We start from the raw sequence: 16,567 nt of genomic DNA, 5'->3' as shown, positions 1-16,567 counted from the left end.
TCAAGTATATGGTATAGTACAAAAACAAGTATATGGTAGAAATCCCTTCAATGACTGCCCCAGGGTTAAGTGGTACACAGGAAGCTAAAAACAACCAGAAAACAATGAAATTACCTACTTGTGGTGTCGACTAAACTAAATATTTTAACAGCATACAAGTAGTCAAATCAAATGATAAATTAAGAGCATACTCACCTGTTTGAAGACCGGCTCAAGCACATGTTACTAGCACATGGAGAAAAAAAACTAATTGAAGCTCTCATGTTAACAGCACATGGAAAAAAGAACACTGAAGCTCCCATGTAAACAGCATATGGAAAGCTGGACTAAAGCCCCCCACGTCAGCCGTACGTGAAAGACCGGATCCAAGCCTCCATGTTAACCGTACATGGAAGACCGGTGTTCTGCGAAATTCTACTACTTCCTCGAAAACTGCTGCCGTAGCGCGACTCGATAGACGCGTCTGCGAAATTCTACTACTTCTCCATTGCTATACAGACCAGGGTATGACGCGTCTGCGAAATTCTACTACTTCTCCATTGCTATACAGACCAGGGTCGGGATAAGTATTATTAACACACAAGTGATTTTTTATGCATAAAAAAGTGATATTATTAACACACAATTAAGTGATTTTTGATGCATAAAAAAGTGATTTTAAAACAAGATAACGCTAAACTCAGGCCTATATCTTTTGACAGCTGGGTGTCGTCACGTTCACTCCGAACTACAACAGGTGTACGAAATTTTATTATCTACTTTATACATACTTTATACATTCTGCTGCAAAGCCAATTACATGCAAATATTTACATGCTTATACAGTAATAAGTTATGTCTGTACAAATATGTTTAAGATATTGCTCACCATCAATAAGACTCAACAAGACGTTCGGCAGTAGAATATTGTTGAGTTAAAACGCGTGAAAAACGATTGTGGGTCATGCGCATGCGTGCGCAAGCGCAGAATCTCTGGCAGCAGAATTCTGGTGTGGAGTAGAATTTTGCAGCACACCGGACTAGAGCCCCCATGTTACGTTCAATCCTAAAATATGACTCGTTTAGGCCTTGAACGTAAAGTGGTGGACACAGGACAAGACAGCAGTTATCAAAAATAACAATATTTATTCGCACAGCTAATTTAAATGGACAAAAAGAGTGGGGAGCTGGGTGCTCCAGACTCCATAGTTCGATAACAAAAAGAATGCACAAAGGCAAAGGGAAGAACAAGCCAAAAATACAATAAAGCAGTGAGAGCAGGTGAGACGCTGGAGAGCTGTGACGAGGACAAGCTCTGTGAAGTGAGGACTTGAAAACTGCAGCCTGCACTCTGCTCTGCATTTGTAGGGCGTGGTGCCTCATCACCACACCTGTGATCAATTAGAAAGCGTCCATTTTAAACACAAGCAAAATGACAACAGAAAGAAAACAGTGTGTCAATCAAACGACCCATTAGTGACAACACACTACTACCACAATGTGAATATGCACCACAGACAGTAAGTATCCCTCCACCATGTGAAAGTAATACGTAACAATAACAAACTGGGAAAGTTTCATAGTGATATCTATTCAAATATATTTTTTTGCCTATTAGGGGGTACAGTAATCGGTTGTGTTGTTTGTTACTAAACTACTACTACATCATTATTATTATGTTATTATGTTATTCAGTTATCAGGCATGTGTTTAGGTTGTCTATTACTAATGGTTTGATTGGGTGTTATGTTTGTAAATAGCGGTTTCAAATAAAAATGTATGGTATTTTACAATACAGAACTTTGAAGGCGTTTTCCCAAAGGGTAGACATGTACCATTTCCCTAGCATCTACACACACCAAACTTTCAACCTTTATTCATATCTATATCCTGCTTCTTTGTGCCAAATGGTTTGTTGATATGTCATACATAGCCTGATTTACAGACAATACAAAACTTTAAAGGCGTTTTTCTCAAAATGATATTTTATAAGTTTGTATTACACATAAAACAAAAAATCTCAATTTCTCTAGTACCTCCACACACCAAACCGGCCACGTTTCCTCCTATCCATATACCACAACTTTCTCATCTGATCTCACTCATCCAGATTTTTAGAACATTTTATACAAAAAAATATGCGAAAAATTTATTTGAAAAACCATGAGAAAATATCTATATATCATCCATTTTTGCACAATTTTGCTTGGGGCAACATGCAAAAAGGGGCCATTTTGAATAGACCACGTCCCCTTTTGGATAATAAAATTATGCGACCAAAAACAATTTAATACATTTTTTTTCTTTTGACTATTCTAAACAATTAAGATGTTTCCAAATGATTTCATCCTTTATTATTTTTCTTCCCTATCTAGGGGGGTGGTCTCCCCTTAAATAAATAATTTTTAAACTTGATTTCACATGTGGACTCCCTTTTTATCACAATTTACCCGTTTGTGACAGTTGTGTCTGTCCACTATGTTTGTTACTTTTGTTATTTTTCTGCCCTATGTAAAGCGACCTTGGGTCTTCTGAAAGGAGCTATATAAAACAAAGTTATTATTATGGCTGTGGGGATAAAGGACACCTCATTTTTTAACTGTAATCTAAGACGCCTAGGTAATCTAGTAAAAGTCTAATATGAAAAATTATGTGATTAAATGTAATCATTTAATGTAATTTTTTTTCACATGTTAAAATAAGTGTTGAATAGCTCTACATTCCGACAGACATCACTGATAGTGTTTGGTCAGTATGGGTCTCCCAGTCCCTCCACTCTGCAGTAAACAGGAAACACATTTTCTGGTAGTTTAGTTTGCTTGCAGTATGGAACTTATAGAATTTTGTATAATGTAACCCCCAATTTATCCAGGGAATGTTCGGCGAGTCACATATGCTCCTTTTCAGCCGCCACAGAATGACCACTCTGCGTTTTTGGACGTTGGGACACACCGAACTAGGCCAACATGTGCGTTGAACGTATAGTTGTGACATCACAAACTTCAACAAGCCAAACGGCTGGTTAAAAAGGCAGTTTCTGATTATGGGCTGTGAGCATTTCTCTGTGGACTGAGTCACAGTATTTATATAGCACCTAGACCTGCTTTATAATAAAAAATTAATAATTCTACAGTATGGGCCCTTTAAGATTTTAACTCAAATGTATATTTTACAAACATACCAATTCAACTGTTATATCATTTATAATGTTCATATTGAATCATGCCTATGTATTATCAATCTAGACCCATTACTGTATTCACTTTCTGTATGTTACACTATAATACACTCGCTGCTCATTTATATACACTTGATTGTGGTGGCCATGTGGTAGGGTATGTATGTAGCATCTATCTATCTACACGTTGGGTTGTGGTGGCCATTGGGGGCCATGTGGTAGGGTATGTACTGTAGCATCTATCTATCTACACATTGGGTTGTGGTGGCCATTGGGGGCCATGTGGTAGGGTATGTATGTAGCATCCATCTCAAGTGCAACCAATAGTTGATCTATTGTTTTAAATTGATTGTGTGTCTCGTTACTTGTAATGCTTTGTACACTCTGCACCATTGAAAATGAGGGTCTCCCTCAATGACTCAGAGTTTAAATAAAGTATAAATAAAAAATATATATATATTGAAAGAAATGCTACGACAGGAAGCAAATGACTGTTGTATGTTCTTTATTAGTAGTGTTTCTTACTGATACATGGCCATGTTAATAATACCATTATCCCAGCACACTAGCTTCTTATCCTTTATTACAGTGAAGTATTGATAATTGGCACAAACAATATATTAATGTTGAATATTCTCTCACACAAAATATTCCCTGTACACAATAATACTGATTCCAAACACACAGAAAATAAAATCAACAATAAATATCAAAAAATTTAAATGAACACAAGCAAAAGAGTCTAGTGGTGTCATGGTGGCGGTAAGCCGGTGTATTTCATTAACGGTGTTGCCATGTTTTCTTCCATCAGTGCAAACTTGAGCAGATTAAAACCAAGCCGGAAAAACAAGCCCATAGCCTTATTCACAGAATATACAACCAGCCTGAGAACATAGCAAGGAAGGTGAATATACAAAGTAAAAGCCAGGCTGGGTCTCAAAACCTTCAAAAGAGAGAGACAGAGAGAGAGACATTGACATATGATTGGTCAACATTTTCAGATGGAAACCAAAAGGAACACTAATCAAAAACGTAAGAGAGCGATTAGGTTATGTTTTCAGAATGACTAAGGCAAGCAAGCTCATTTATACAGTCGAGGTTTACTATTTACATACCGTGTACATTTAGGTTTTGCAAACAGTTGTGTGGAGTATGTCTCCCCCTACTGGTTCAAATCAGTGTCACACTGCAGGGGGCAGCGCCACGCAGGTGCAGTAGTTAGCCTCATGCTGTCAATCACCCATTTCAGAACACTCAACAGAAACCCTAGCCAAAAGCATCAGCACGCCACATACAAACAAACAAACAAACAACAATAAAAGCCAAGTCTCCTTCTGGCCTACGCCACATCCTAGCCAATCGCACCCAGTCATGAAACCATAAGATGGGTACGAGCAAGCACAATGGGCGTCGTCGAAGCCATTTGCCGCGTTGCTTTGCTCTATCCGGGCTTTTTAAGACCCATGAATATCATTGAGTGGCATTGCGTCTTATGGCCGAGTCACACGAGACGCCGTTGAAGTCAACGGTAAAACAAAAAGACTTTCGGTCTATAAACTGCTCCCAGGTCAGTCTCCAAATGTGAGACGCAGACAAAATACAGGCATCACTGTGAGAGGACATTGTACTTAGAGCCTTTACCTACAGGCTGCTGCTGCCGTCGCTGACATGGCGACCCAAAGAAAAGGCAACTCATTGTCATTATTTACAGAATGCATGATGTAACCAAATCAGCTGGATGAAGGAGAAGAGGACAAAACACACACGACCTATGAGGGAGCCGTCTAGGTGGAGGGATGCTTAACCCTTTCACTACCACACTACAGAAGGTTAACCCCATCACTACAGAAGGTTGACCCCATCACTACCACACTACAGAAGGTTAACCCCGTCAATACCGTTTCATTTTTCAGCGTACCACTACCTATGAGGGGTTAACCCGTCTGTAGTGTGGTAGTGAAAGGGTTAACCTTCTGTAGTGTGGCAGTGAAAGGGTCAACCAGAACTAGTAGACACATTAAAACAATTATAATAAAAAGAGCTCTACTGTAGCGGCGTGAGCCGATGTCAGAGCGAGGGATCCTTTAATAGTCAAGCGGTTGGGACAGCCTGAAATGAGACACCCCCCCCCCTCTGCTGCGGTGGCTAGAGATACCCAAGTTCCCCAGACTACCAGATCCAGAGTCAGTCGATTTCAAAGTAAACTAAAAGAAGAGGAAAAAAAGAAAAAGAATTAAAACACCGGGTACAAAACGGTACTTGTTTTGGTCGTCATGAGGAGTGCTGTATTTATTAGAGAGTCACGTACTGCGGGGTAAGACGTTAGGGTTGTTTATACGTGGTCATAAGGACTTCAAAAAGAAAAAAGAGGTGGCGCGAGTGTGAGATGGGAGGAGGAGGGGGGGAGGGGGGGGCAACCCGCTGCATTGGTCTCCAACGCGGTTAAAGCCGATTGCCTTGGCGATGCCCTCTACCTCACAGAGATGACCGTCTCGTTAGAGTAGAGTCCCTCTGAGGGCGGGCGACCTGCGGCCTGCACAGACCAGAGAGAGAGAGAGAGAGGGGGGGGGGGGGGGGGGTCTTCTCCACGTCACTGAAAGGTCAGCCCGCCGGGGATGAAACACACAACCGAATGAGAAAAAAAATCCCAATCGTCAGGAGAATAGGAGGGGTAGCCTAGCTAGCCCAGCAACAAACACTCAAATATAATATCCGTTATATAGACGCGTCTCATCTTTACTATTGTTCAGCCGATGGGCAGAACCTCACTGAACCCCACGCCTGTTATTTTTCTACAACGGAGTTCGGCGATTTGCGAATCTGATTGGCCAGTGTCATTTCTGGTCATGTGACATGTACGCCCAATCGTGGGACCGCAAGTTTCTACACTGTAGGCTGTAGGGGGGACAGGGGGCAGGTAGGCTGTAGGGGGGACAGGGGGCAGGTAGGCTGTAGGGGGGACAGGGGGCAGGTAGGCTGTAGGGGGGACAGGGGGCAGGTAGGCTGTAGGGGGGACAGGGGGCAGGTGTGTGGCTGTAGGGGGGACAGGGGGCAGGTAGGCTGTAGGGGGGACAGGGGGCAGGTAGGCTATAGGGGGGACAGGGGGCAGGTAGGCTGTAGGGGGGACAGGGGGCAGGTAGGCTGTAGGGGGGACAGGGGGCAGGTAGGCTGTAGGGGGGACAGGGGGCAGGTAGGCTGTAGGGGGGACAGGGGGCAGGTAGGCTGTAGGGGGGACAGGGGGCAGGTAGGCTGTAGGGGGGACAGGGGGCAGGTGTGTGGCTGTAGGGGGGACAGGGGGCAGGTAGGCTGTAGGGGGGACAGGGGGCAGGTAGGCTATAGGGGGGACAGGGGGCAGGTAGGCTGTAGGGGGGACAGGGGGCAGGTAGGCTGTAGGGGGGACAGGGGGCAGGTAGGCTGTAGGGGGGACAGGGGGCAGGTAGGCTATAGGGGGGACAGGGGGCAGGTGTGTGGCTGTAGGGGGGACAGGGGGCAGGTAGGCTGTAGGGGGGACAGGGGGCAGGTAGGCTATAGGGGGGACAGGGGGCAGGTAGGCTGTAGGGGGGACAGGGGGCAGGTAGGCTGTAGGGGGGACAGGGGGCAGGTGTGTGGCTGTAGGGGGGACAGGGGGCAGGTAGGCTGTAGGGGGGACAGGGGGCAGGTAGGCTGTAGGGGGGACAGGGGGCAGGTAGGGTGTAGGGGGGACAGGGGGCAGGTAGGCTGTAGGGGGGACAGGGGGCAGGTAGGCTGTAGGGGGGACAGGAGGCAGGTAGGCTGTAGGGGGGACAGGGGGCAGGTAGGCTGTAGGGGGGACAGGGGGCAGGTGTGTGGCTGTAGGGGGGACAGGGGGCAGGCAGGCTGTAGGGGGGACAGGGGGCAGGTAGGCTGTAGGGGGGACAGGAGGCAGGTAGGGTGTAGGGGGGACAGGGGGCAGGTAGGGTGTAGGGGGGACAGGGGGCAGGTAGGCTGTAGGGGGGACAGGGGGCAGGTAGGCTGTAGGGGGGACAGGGGGCAGGTAGGCTGTAGGGGGGACAGGGGGCAGGTAGGCTGTAGGGGGGACAGGGGGCAGGTAGGCTGTAGGGGGGACAGGGGGCAGGTAGGCCTCTTGACGTGGAGGACAGGTCTCATGGCGTCTCTGCACTGACAGCCGTGCTCTTCTTCTTTGTCTGTTTCTTCACCGTCTTGGTTTGAGTCTGTCAGACAAGAAGACGTGGAGGGAGAGAGAGAGGTAGGGAGAGAGAAATAAAGAGATAACAGCAGTAATGGTAGGAGGACGGACGCTAGGGGACACTAACATGTTGATCTTACACTGTGATCTTACACCCACTAGTTAACAGAGCTTGGTAAATATGGTTTAAGACCACAGGACTCTGAATAAGCTAATGGCATGGCATCAACTACACTACTAGCAAGTATTCCATAACCCCTTATTAATGTCTAAAAATACAAACTATCCCTTTAACCATGCCATAAAAAAACTAACTAAAAAGTAAGGCTAAAATGTCCTCACTTATAGTACTACACCTACGACTGATGTTCTTAGTGATGTTCTGATCTGTATATATCGTTTGTTACTACAGATGTTCCTAGTGGGGTTCTGTTAATACTGGGGTTCTGTTAATACTGGTGTTCTGTTAATACTGATGTTCCTAGTGATGTTCTGTTAATACTGATGTTCTGTTAATACTGGTGTTCTGTTAATACTGATGTTCGAAGTGATAAAGCAATGTCCAAACATGAGACAATTCAAACTGATGTATAAGGAAATGATGTTCACAAGGTACAGGGATGAGGAAGGGACTTGATATTCACGGGTGTTTACATTTTTATTTGATTTCTTTCATGTTTTACATATATAGTTTTTGTTTTTTGTTTTGCATATATATATTTTTTCTTTTTCTTTTATGTTTTAAAATAGTACACTCATTTGAGTAGTGGAAAAGGGGTAGGATTAAATAAGTGTATACTTCTTCCTACTCCTTTTCGAACATGTAGATTGAGTTGCGTTTTGCTTTTGTTATTGTTTGTTTGTATTCATTGCATGTTCGAAATAAAGATTGCGTCTTTGCGTCTCTGTGTGTATCCGTGTCTCACGTCTCTGTATGTTGGTGTGTGTGTGTGTGTGCATGTGTGAATGAGTGTTTGTGTGTGTATGTGTCTCTCTACGTCTCAGTGTGTGTGTGTGTGTGTGTGTGTGTGTGTGTGTGTGTGTGTGTCTGCGTCTCTCTGTGTGTGTGTATGTCGGTGTGTGTGTCTGTGCAGAGAGGAGGATTAAAGATTTAAGAGTCAAATTGTTGGTGGCCTTTGTCACCATAGATATCTATAGAACACTAGATAGCTTAAGGCGGAGTCACCAGCGTCACTGAACCGCCGTCATCTTGCTCCAGTTAGCCTTGAGTGAGAGTGAGTGAGCTGCACAGACAAAAATACTCATAACTCGCTGAAATATTGACGGATTTACAAACGGGTTGGTTTGCTATAAACATCAAAGATGTAGTTATGATACTGCATACTTATAAAAAAAAAATAATGTTAAAGATGTTTTTTTTTACAAACCGCTTGAATCATAGCCACGTTAATAATGCTTGTAATAAACCAAACCGTTTGTAAATCCGTCAATATTTCAGCGAGTTATGAGTATTTTTGTCTGTGCAGCTCACTCACTCTCACTCAAGGCTAACTGGAGCAAGATGGCGGCGGTTCAGTGACGTCGCTCTCCATTGGCCGGCAGCGCGGGCAAGCTATCTAGTGTTCTATATATATCTATGTTTGTCACGGCCTCTTCCACTCCAGTCCCACAGCCTGTAGTGGCAGCGTACAGCCTGTAGTGGCAGCGTACAGCCTGTAGAGGCAGCGTACAGCCTGTAGAGGCAGAGTACAGCCTGTAGAGGCAGCGTACAGCCTGTAGAGGCAGCGTACAGCCTGTAGAGGAAGCGTACAGCCTGTAGAGGAAGCGTACAGCCTGTGGAGGCAGCGTACAGCCTGTGGAGGCAGCGTACAGCCTGTAGAGGCAGCGTACAGCCTGTGGAGGCAGCGTACAGCCTGTGGAGGCAGCGTACAGCCTGTAGAGGCAGCGTACAGCCTGTAGAGGCAGCGTACAGCCTGTAGTGGCAGCGTACAGCCTGTGGAGGCAGCGTACAGCCTGTAGAGGCAGCGTACAGCCTGTGGAGGCAGCGTACAGCCTGTGGAGGCAGCGTACAGCCTGTGGAGGCAGCGTACAGCCTGTAGAGGCAGCGTACAGCCTGTAGAGGCAGCGTACAGCCTGTAGTGGCAGCGTACAGCCTGTAGAGGCAGCGTACAGCCTGTAGAGGCAGCGTACAGCCTGTAGAGGCAGCGTACAGCCTGTAGTGGCAGCGTACAGCCTGTAGAGGCAGCGTACAGCCTGTAGAGGAAGCGTACAGCCTGTAGTGGCAGCGTACAGCCTGTAGAGGCAGCGTACAGCCTGTAGAGGAAGCGTACAGCCTGTAGTGGCAGCGTACAGCCTGTAGAGGCAGCGTACAGCCTGTAGAGGAAGCGTACAGCCTGTAGAGGAAGCGTACAGCCTGTAGTGGCAGCGTACAGCCTGTAGTGGCAGCGTACAGCCTGTAGTGGCAGCGTACAGCCTGTAGAGGCAGCGTACAGCCTGTAGAGGCAGTGTACAGCCTGTGGAGGCAGAGTACAGCCTGTAGAGGCAGCGTACAGCCTGTAGTGGCAGCGTACAGCCTGTGGAGGCAGTGTACAGCCTGTGGGCTGTAGACAAGACGCTATTCCTTTAAAAATTCATAAAATCTTTTCCATATTAATATCAATGTGTTTGACAGACTTGGTTCCATTACCTTCTGTGAAACCCCCCTAGAAACCTTTAGTCTAGTGACTCAGTGTGTGTGTGTGTGTGTGTGTGTGTGTGTGTGTGTGTGTGTGCGTGTATGTGCGTGTGTTCTCCCTACCTCTGTCTTGGCGGCAGCAGGTTTCTTGGTTGCCTTGACGACGGCTGTGCGTTTGGGGGCCTTCTCCCCAGCATCCTCGTCAGAATGCTCAGTCCTGGTATCCGATTGGTCACTGTGCTGGGAGCACGCGTCGTCAGGAAGGGGCGCGGCCGACGATGATCGGGCTGTGGGGTTGAAGAGAGGGGGGTCAAAGTTCAAAGAGACGCTACACTAGCCGTGAGAAGCTACACTGGCTGTGAGGCGCTACACTAGCTGAGACGCTACACTAGCTGTGAGACGCTACACTAGCTGTGAGAGACGCTACACTAGCTGTGAGACGCTACACTAGCTGTGAGAGACGCTACACTAGCTGTGAGGCGTTACACTAGCTGTGAGACGCTACACTAGCTGTGAGGCGGTACACTAGCTGAGAGACGCTACACTAGCTGTGAGACGCTACACTAGCTGAGAGACGCTACACTAGCTGAGATGCTACACTAGCTGAGAGACGCTACACTAGCTGTGAGACGCTACACTAGCTGAGAGACGCTACACTAGCTGTGAGACGCTACACTAGCTGTGAGACGCTACACTAGCTGAGACGCTACACTAGCTGAGAAACGCTACACTAGCTGTGATGCTACACTAGCTGAGACGCTACACTAGCTGTGAGACGCTACACTAGCTGAGACGCTACACTAGCTGTGAGACGCTACACTAGCTGTGAGACGCTACACTAGCTGTGAGACGCTACACTAGCTGTGAGACGCTACACTAGCTGTGAGACGCTACACTAGCTGAGACGCTACACTAGCTGAGAGACGCTACACTAGCTGTGAGACGCTACACTAGCTGTGAGACGCTACACTAGCTGAGATGCTACACTAGCTGTGAGACGCTACACTAGCTGAGAGATGCTACACTAGCTGAGATGCTACACTAGCTGAGATGCTACACTAGCTGAGATGCTACACTAGCTGAGAGACGCTACACTAGCTGAGAGACGCTACACTAGCTGTGAGACGCTACACTAGCTGTGATACGCTACACTAGCTGTGAGGCGCTACACTAGCTGAGATGCTACACTAGCTGAGATGCTACACTAGCTGAGACGCTACACTAGCTGTGAGACGCTACACTAGCTGTGAGAGTGAGACGCTACACTAGCTGTGAGGCGCTACACTAGCTGAGACGCTACACTAGCTGTGAGACGCTACACTAGCTGTGAGATGCTACACTAGCTGAGACGCTACACTAGCTGAGACGCTACACTAGCTGTGAGATGCTACACTAGCTGAGACGCTACACTAGCTGTGAGACGCTACACTAGCCGTGAGACGCTACACTAGCTGAGACGCTAGCTAAGAGACACTACACTAGCTGAGACGCTACACTAGCTGTGAGACGCTACACTAGCTGTGGACGCTACACTAGCTGTGAGACGCTACACTAGCTGTGAGACGCTACACTAGCTGTGAGACGCTACACTAGCTGAGACGCTACACTAGCTGAGATGCTACACTAGCTGAGATGCTACACTAGCTGAGACGCTACACTAGCTGAGACGCTACACTAGCTGTGAGACGCTACACTAGCTGAGAGACGCTACACTAGCTGAGAGACGCTACACTAGCTGTGAGGCGGTACACTAGCTGAGAGACGCTACACTAGCTGTGAGACGCTACACTAGCTGTGAGACGCTACACTAGCTGTGAGGCGGTACACTAGCTGTGAGACGCTACACTAGCTGAGACGCTACACTAGCTGTGAGGCGCTACACTAGCTGTGAGACGCTACACTAGCTGTGAGACGCTACACTAGCTGTGAGAAGCTACACTGGCTGTGAGGCGCTACACTAGCTGAGAGACACTAGCTGTGAGACGCTACACTAGCTGTGAGACGCTACACTAGCTGTGAGACGCTACACTAGCTGTGAGACGCTACACTAGCTGAGAGACACTAGCTAAGAGACACTACACTAGCTGTGAGACGCTACACTAGCTGTGAGACGCTACACTAGCTGTGAGACGCTACACTAGCTGAGAGACGCTACACTAGCTGAGAGACGCTACACTAGCTGTGAGACGCTACACTAGCTGAGAGACACTACACTAGCTGAGAGGCGCTACACTAGCTGTGAGACGCTACACTAGCTGAGAGACGCTACACTAGCTGAGAGACGCTACACTAGCTGTGAGACGCTACACTAGCTGAGAGACGCTACACAAGCTGTGAGACGCTACACTAGCTGAGAGACGCTACACTAGCTGTGAGACGCTACACTAGCTGAGAGACGCTACACTAGCTGAGAGACGCTACACTAGCTGTGAGACACTACACTAGCTGAGAGACGCTACACTAGCTGTGAGACGCTACACTAGCTGTGAGACGCTACACTAGCTGAGAGACGCTACACTAGCTGAGAGACGCTACACTAGCTGTGAGACGCTACACTAGCTGAGAGACGCTACACTAGCTGAGAGACGCTACACTAGCTGAGAGACGCTACACTAGCTGAGAGACACTACACTAGCTGAGAGACGCTACACTAGCTGTGAGACGCTACACTAGCTGTGAGACACTACACTAGCTGAGAGACGCTACACTAGCTGTGAGACGCTACACTAGCTGTGAGACGCTACACTAGCTGAGAGACGCTACACTAGCTGAGAGACGCTACACTAGCTGAGAGACGCTACACTAGCTGAGATGCTACACTAGCTGAGAGACGCTACACTAGCTGAGATGCTACACTAGCTGAGAGACGCTACACTAGCTGAGAGACGCTACACTAGCTGTGAGACGCTACACTAGCTGTGAGACGCTACACTAGCTGAGAGACGCTACACTAGCTGAGAGACGCTACACTAGCTGTGAGACGCTACACTAGCTGAGACGCTACACTAGCTGAGAGACGCTACACTAGCTGAGACGCTACACTAGCTGTGAGACGCTACACTAGCTGAGAGACGCTACACTAGCTGAGAGACGCTACACTAGCTGTGAGGCGCTACACTAGCTGAGAGACGCTACACTAGCTGAGAGACGCTACACTAGCTGTGAGACGCTACACTAGCTGTGAGACGCTACACTAGCTGTGAGACGCTACACTAGCTGTGAGACGCTACACTAGCTGTGAGACGCTACACTAGCTGAGATGCTACACTAGCTGAGAGACGCTACACTAGCTGTGAGACGCTACACTAGCTGTGAGACGCTACACTAGCTGAGAGACGCTACACTAGCTGAGATGCTACACTAGCTGAGAGACGCTACACTAGCTGTGAGACGCTACACTAGCTGAGAGACGCTACACTAGCTGTGAGACGCTACACTAGCTGTGAGACGCTACACTAGCTGTGAGACGCTACACAAGCTGTGAGACGCTACACTAGCTGTGAGACGCTACACTAGCTGAGATGCTACACTAGCTGTGAGACGCTACACTAGCTGAGATGCTACACTAGCTAAGAGACGCTACACTAGCTGAGACGCTACACTAGCTGTGAGACGCTACACTAGCTGTGAGACGCTACACTAGCTGTGAGACGCTACACTAGCTGTGAGGCGGTACACTAGCTGTGAGACGCTACACTAGCTGAGAGACGCTACACTAGCTGTGAGACGCTACACTAGCTGAGAGACGCTACACTAGCTGTGAGACGCTACACTAGCTGTGAGACGCTACACTAGCTGAGAGACGCTACACTAGCTGTGAGACGCTACACTAGCTGAGACGCTACACTAGCTGAGATGCTACACTAGCTGAGACGCTACACTAGCTGAGAGACGCTACACTAGCTGTGAGACGCTACACTAGCTGTGAGACGCTACACTAGCTGTGAGACGCTACACTAGCTGAGATGCTACACTAGCTGTGAGACGCTACACTAGCTGAGATGCTACACTAGCTGAGATGCTACACTAGCTGAGATGCTACACTAGCTGAGAGACGCTACACTAGCTGTGAGACGCTACACTAGCTGTGAGACGCTACACTAGCTGAGATGCTACACTAGCTGAGACGCTACACTAGCTGAGGCGCTACACTAGCTGTGAGACGCTACACTAGCTGAGACGCTACACTAGCTGAGAGACGATACACTAGCTGTGAGGCGCTACACTAGCTGTGAGACGCTACACTAGCTGAGAGATGCTACACTAGCTGTGAGACGCTACACTAGCTGTGAGACGCTACACTAGCTGAGAGATGCTACACTAGCTGTGAGACGCTACACTAGCTGAGATGCTACACTAGCTGAGAGACGCTACACTAGCTGTGAGACGCTACACTAGCTGAGACGCTACACTAGCTGAGAGACGATACACTAGCTGTGAGGCGCTACACTAGCTGTGAGACGCTACACTAGCTGAGAGATGCTACACTAGCTGTGAGACGCTACACTAGCTGTGAGACGCTACACTAGCTGAGATGCTACACTAGCTGTGAGACGCTACACTAGCTGAGATGCTACACTAGCTGAGATGCTACACTAGCTGAGATGCTACACTAGCTGAGAGACGCTACACTAGCTGAGAGACGCTACACTAGCTGTGAGACGCTACACTAGCTGTGAGACGCTACACTAGCTGAGATGCTACACTAGCTGAGACGCTACACTAGCTGAGGCGCTACACTAGCTGTGAGACGCTACACTAGCTGAGACGCTACACTAGCTGAGAGACGATACACTAGCTGTGAGGCGCTACACTAGCTGTGAGACGCTACACTAGCTGTGAGACGCTACACTAGCTGAGAGATGCTACACTAGCTGTGAGACGCTACACTAGCTGAGATGCTACACTAGCTGAGAGACGCTACACTAGCTGTGAGACGCTACACTGGCCGTGAGACGCTACACTAGCTGTGAGATGCTACACTAGCTGAGATGCTACACTAGCTGAGAGACGCTACACTAGCTGAGACGCTACACTAGCTGAGAGATGCTACACTAGCTGTGAGACGCTACACTAGCTGAGATGCTACACTAGCTGAGAGACGCTACACTAGCTGAGAGACGCTACACTGGCCGTGAGACGCTACAAGACAGTGCCGAGACACGTCCCTCTGCGTAATACCAGTAATTTAATTTCACTTACTCAAGATGCATTCTATATAAATTACACATACAGTTTGGGTGACTTATTTGTCAAACATTCATCCCAAAGTTGTTCAAATGGTCCACTTTGGCAAAGCCTCCAACAGGTCTGCTCTCCATCTTGATTCGTTAAATTTGTTATTTTCACTCAAAGTCAGGTTGAATTCAACATCTTTGGCGTCAATTCAAGTTCATCTCACTACCAGTTCATCTGCCCAGATGTGGCATCTGCCCTAGCTAGCATAGTGGGGACCCTGCCTGGAATATCAAAACAACCCACTAACTCGGAGAGGCCCCGACTGGAATATCAAAACAAACCCGGGGACCAGAAAGACCCTGACTGGAATATAAACACAACCCCTCAGAGAAGTTGACCATCACCCTTAACATGGCAAGTTTCCACCTCTTTTACCACCTCTGCTCCATCGCTCATTCCACCTCTTTTACCACCTCTGCTCCATCGCTCATTCTGCCTGCGTATATTCATCTCTCAACCCTTCTTTGAAACTGTACACACATGCTTTAGAATCATTCCTTGGCCTCAACTGCCTCTCTCAATTACATCCATCTATCCACCCCCCCCCCCCCCCCCCCCCCAAGCACTTCCCTGCCTCTACTTCTCTGTATTCAGTCCACAGTTTGCTAGGCCCACAAGCCAGCCAGCCAGCCAGCCAGCCAGCCAGAAGTGTAGTGTCAGACACAAAGAGACCCGCTTCCCAGCAGCCTCTCCTCCCACTGATATCACATGCTTTTATTCACACCGCCCCCCCCCCCCCCCCCCCCTTCCCTTCGGAGTGAGTTCCCTCCCTGGAATCCTGCAGTGCTGCGGGTCACGTGACGCCACCCGCCGGCCACAGCCCCTGCTCTGCTCTCTTGATAAGAGGCGACGCGGACAATAGGTCCAGTTCACTGACGGCAGCTCCCAGCCAGGCTCTGGCACACACACACACACACACACACACACACACACCGCTGGCCTCGTCTCATCTGACTCTCCTTTTCAGAGGGCGGCTTTTTATAGTGCGAGTGACTAAGCGGTGGCCTGTGTGGGTTCCTTGAGCAACACAGTGTGTCTGTGTAGCGCTGGGCCTGGGACTGTGTGCGCCGGTCTATATTCTTCCTCATAAGATAAGAGGTCCCTTTATTGATCCCCTTGGGGACGTTTCATAATCTAACAGTTGGGTCTTGATGCAGACTGGTGTGTGTGTTATATATTCCTCATATTTCATAATCTAACAGTAAGGTCTTGATGCAGACTGGTGTGTGTTATATATTCCTCATATTTCATATTCTGTGTTAGAATATGAAATGTGAGGAAGAATATACTAACACAGATTATGAAATATGAGGAATATATAACACACACACCAGTCTGCATCAAGACCTTACTGTTAGATTATGAAATATGA

General features: G+C 48.0%; 1 protein-coding gene across 2 annotated transcripts in view; it reads right to left on the bottom strand.

Annotated features, from left to right (window-relative positions):
• Positions 1 to 7,086: 7,086 nt before the first annotated feature.
• The window catches only part of reep2 (receptor accessory protein 2), a 30,812-nt gene continuing 21,331 nt past the window's right edge, over positions 7,087 to 16,567 (bottom strand). For both annotated transcript variants that reach the window (XM_084332435.1, XM_084332436.1), the window contains exons 7-8: positions 10,081 to 10,244; positions 7,087 to 7,347 (exon numbers count right to left, since the gene is read on the bottom strand). In XM_084332435.1, coding sequence (XP_084188561.1) covers positions 7,279 to 7,347; positions 10,081 to 10,244 — 233 coding nt within the window. In that variant the 3' untranslated portion in view covers positions 7,087 to 7,278. The remainder of the gene's footprint in view (positions 7,348 to 10,080; positions 10,245 to 16,567) is intronic.

The sequence above is a fragment of the Notolepis coatsorum genome (assembly GCF_963971535.1).
Source record: "Notolepis coatsorum genome assembly, chromosome: 16".
Taxonomy (NCBI): domain Eukaryota; kingdom Metazoa; phylum Chordata; class Actinopteri; order Aulopiformes; family Paralepididae; genus Notolepis; species Notolepis coatsorum.
This window is presented reverse-complemented; position numbering and strand designations above follow the sequence as displayed.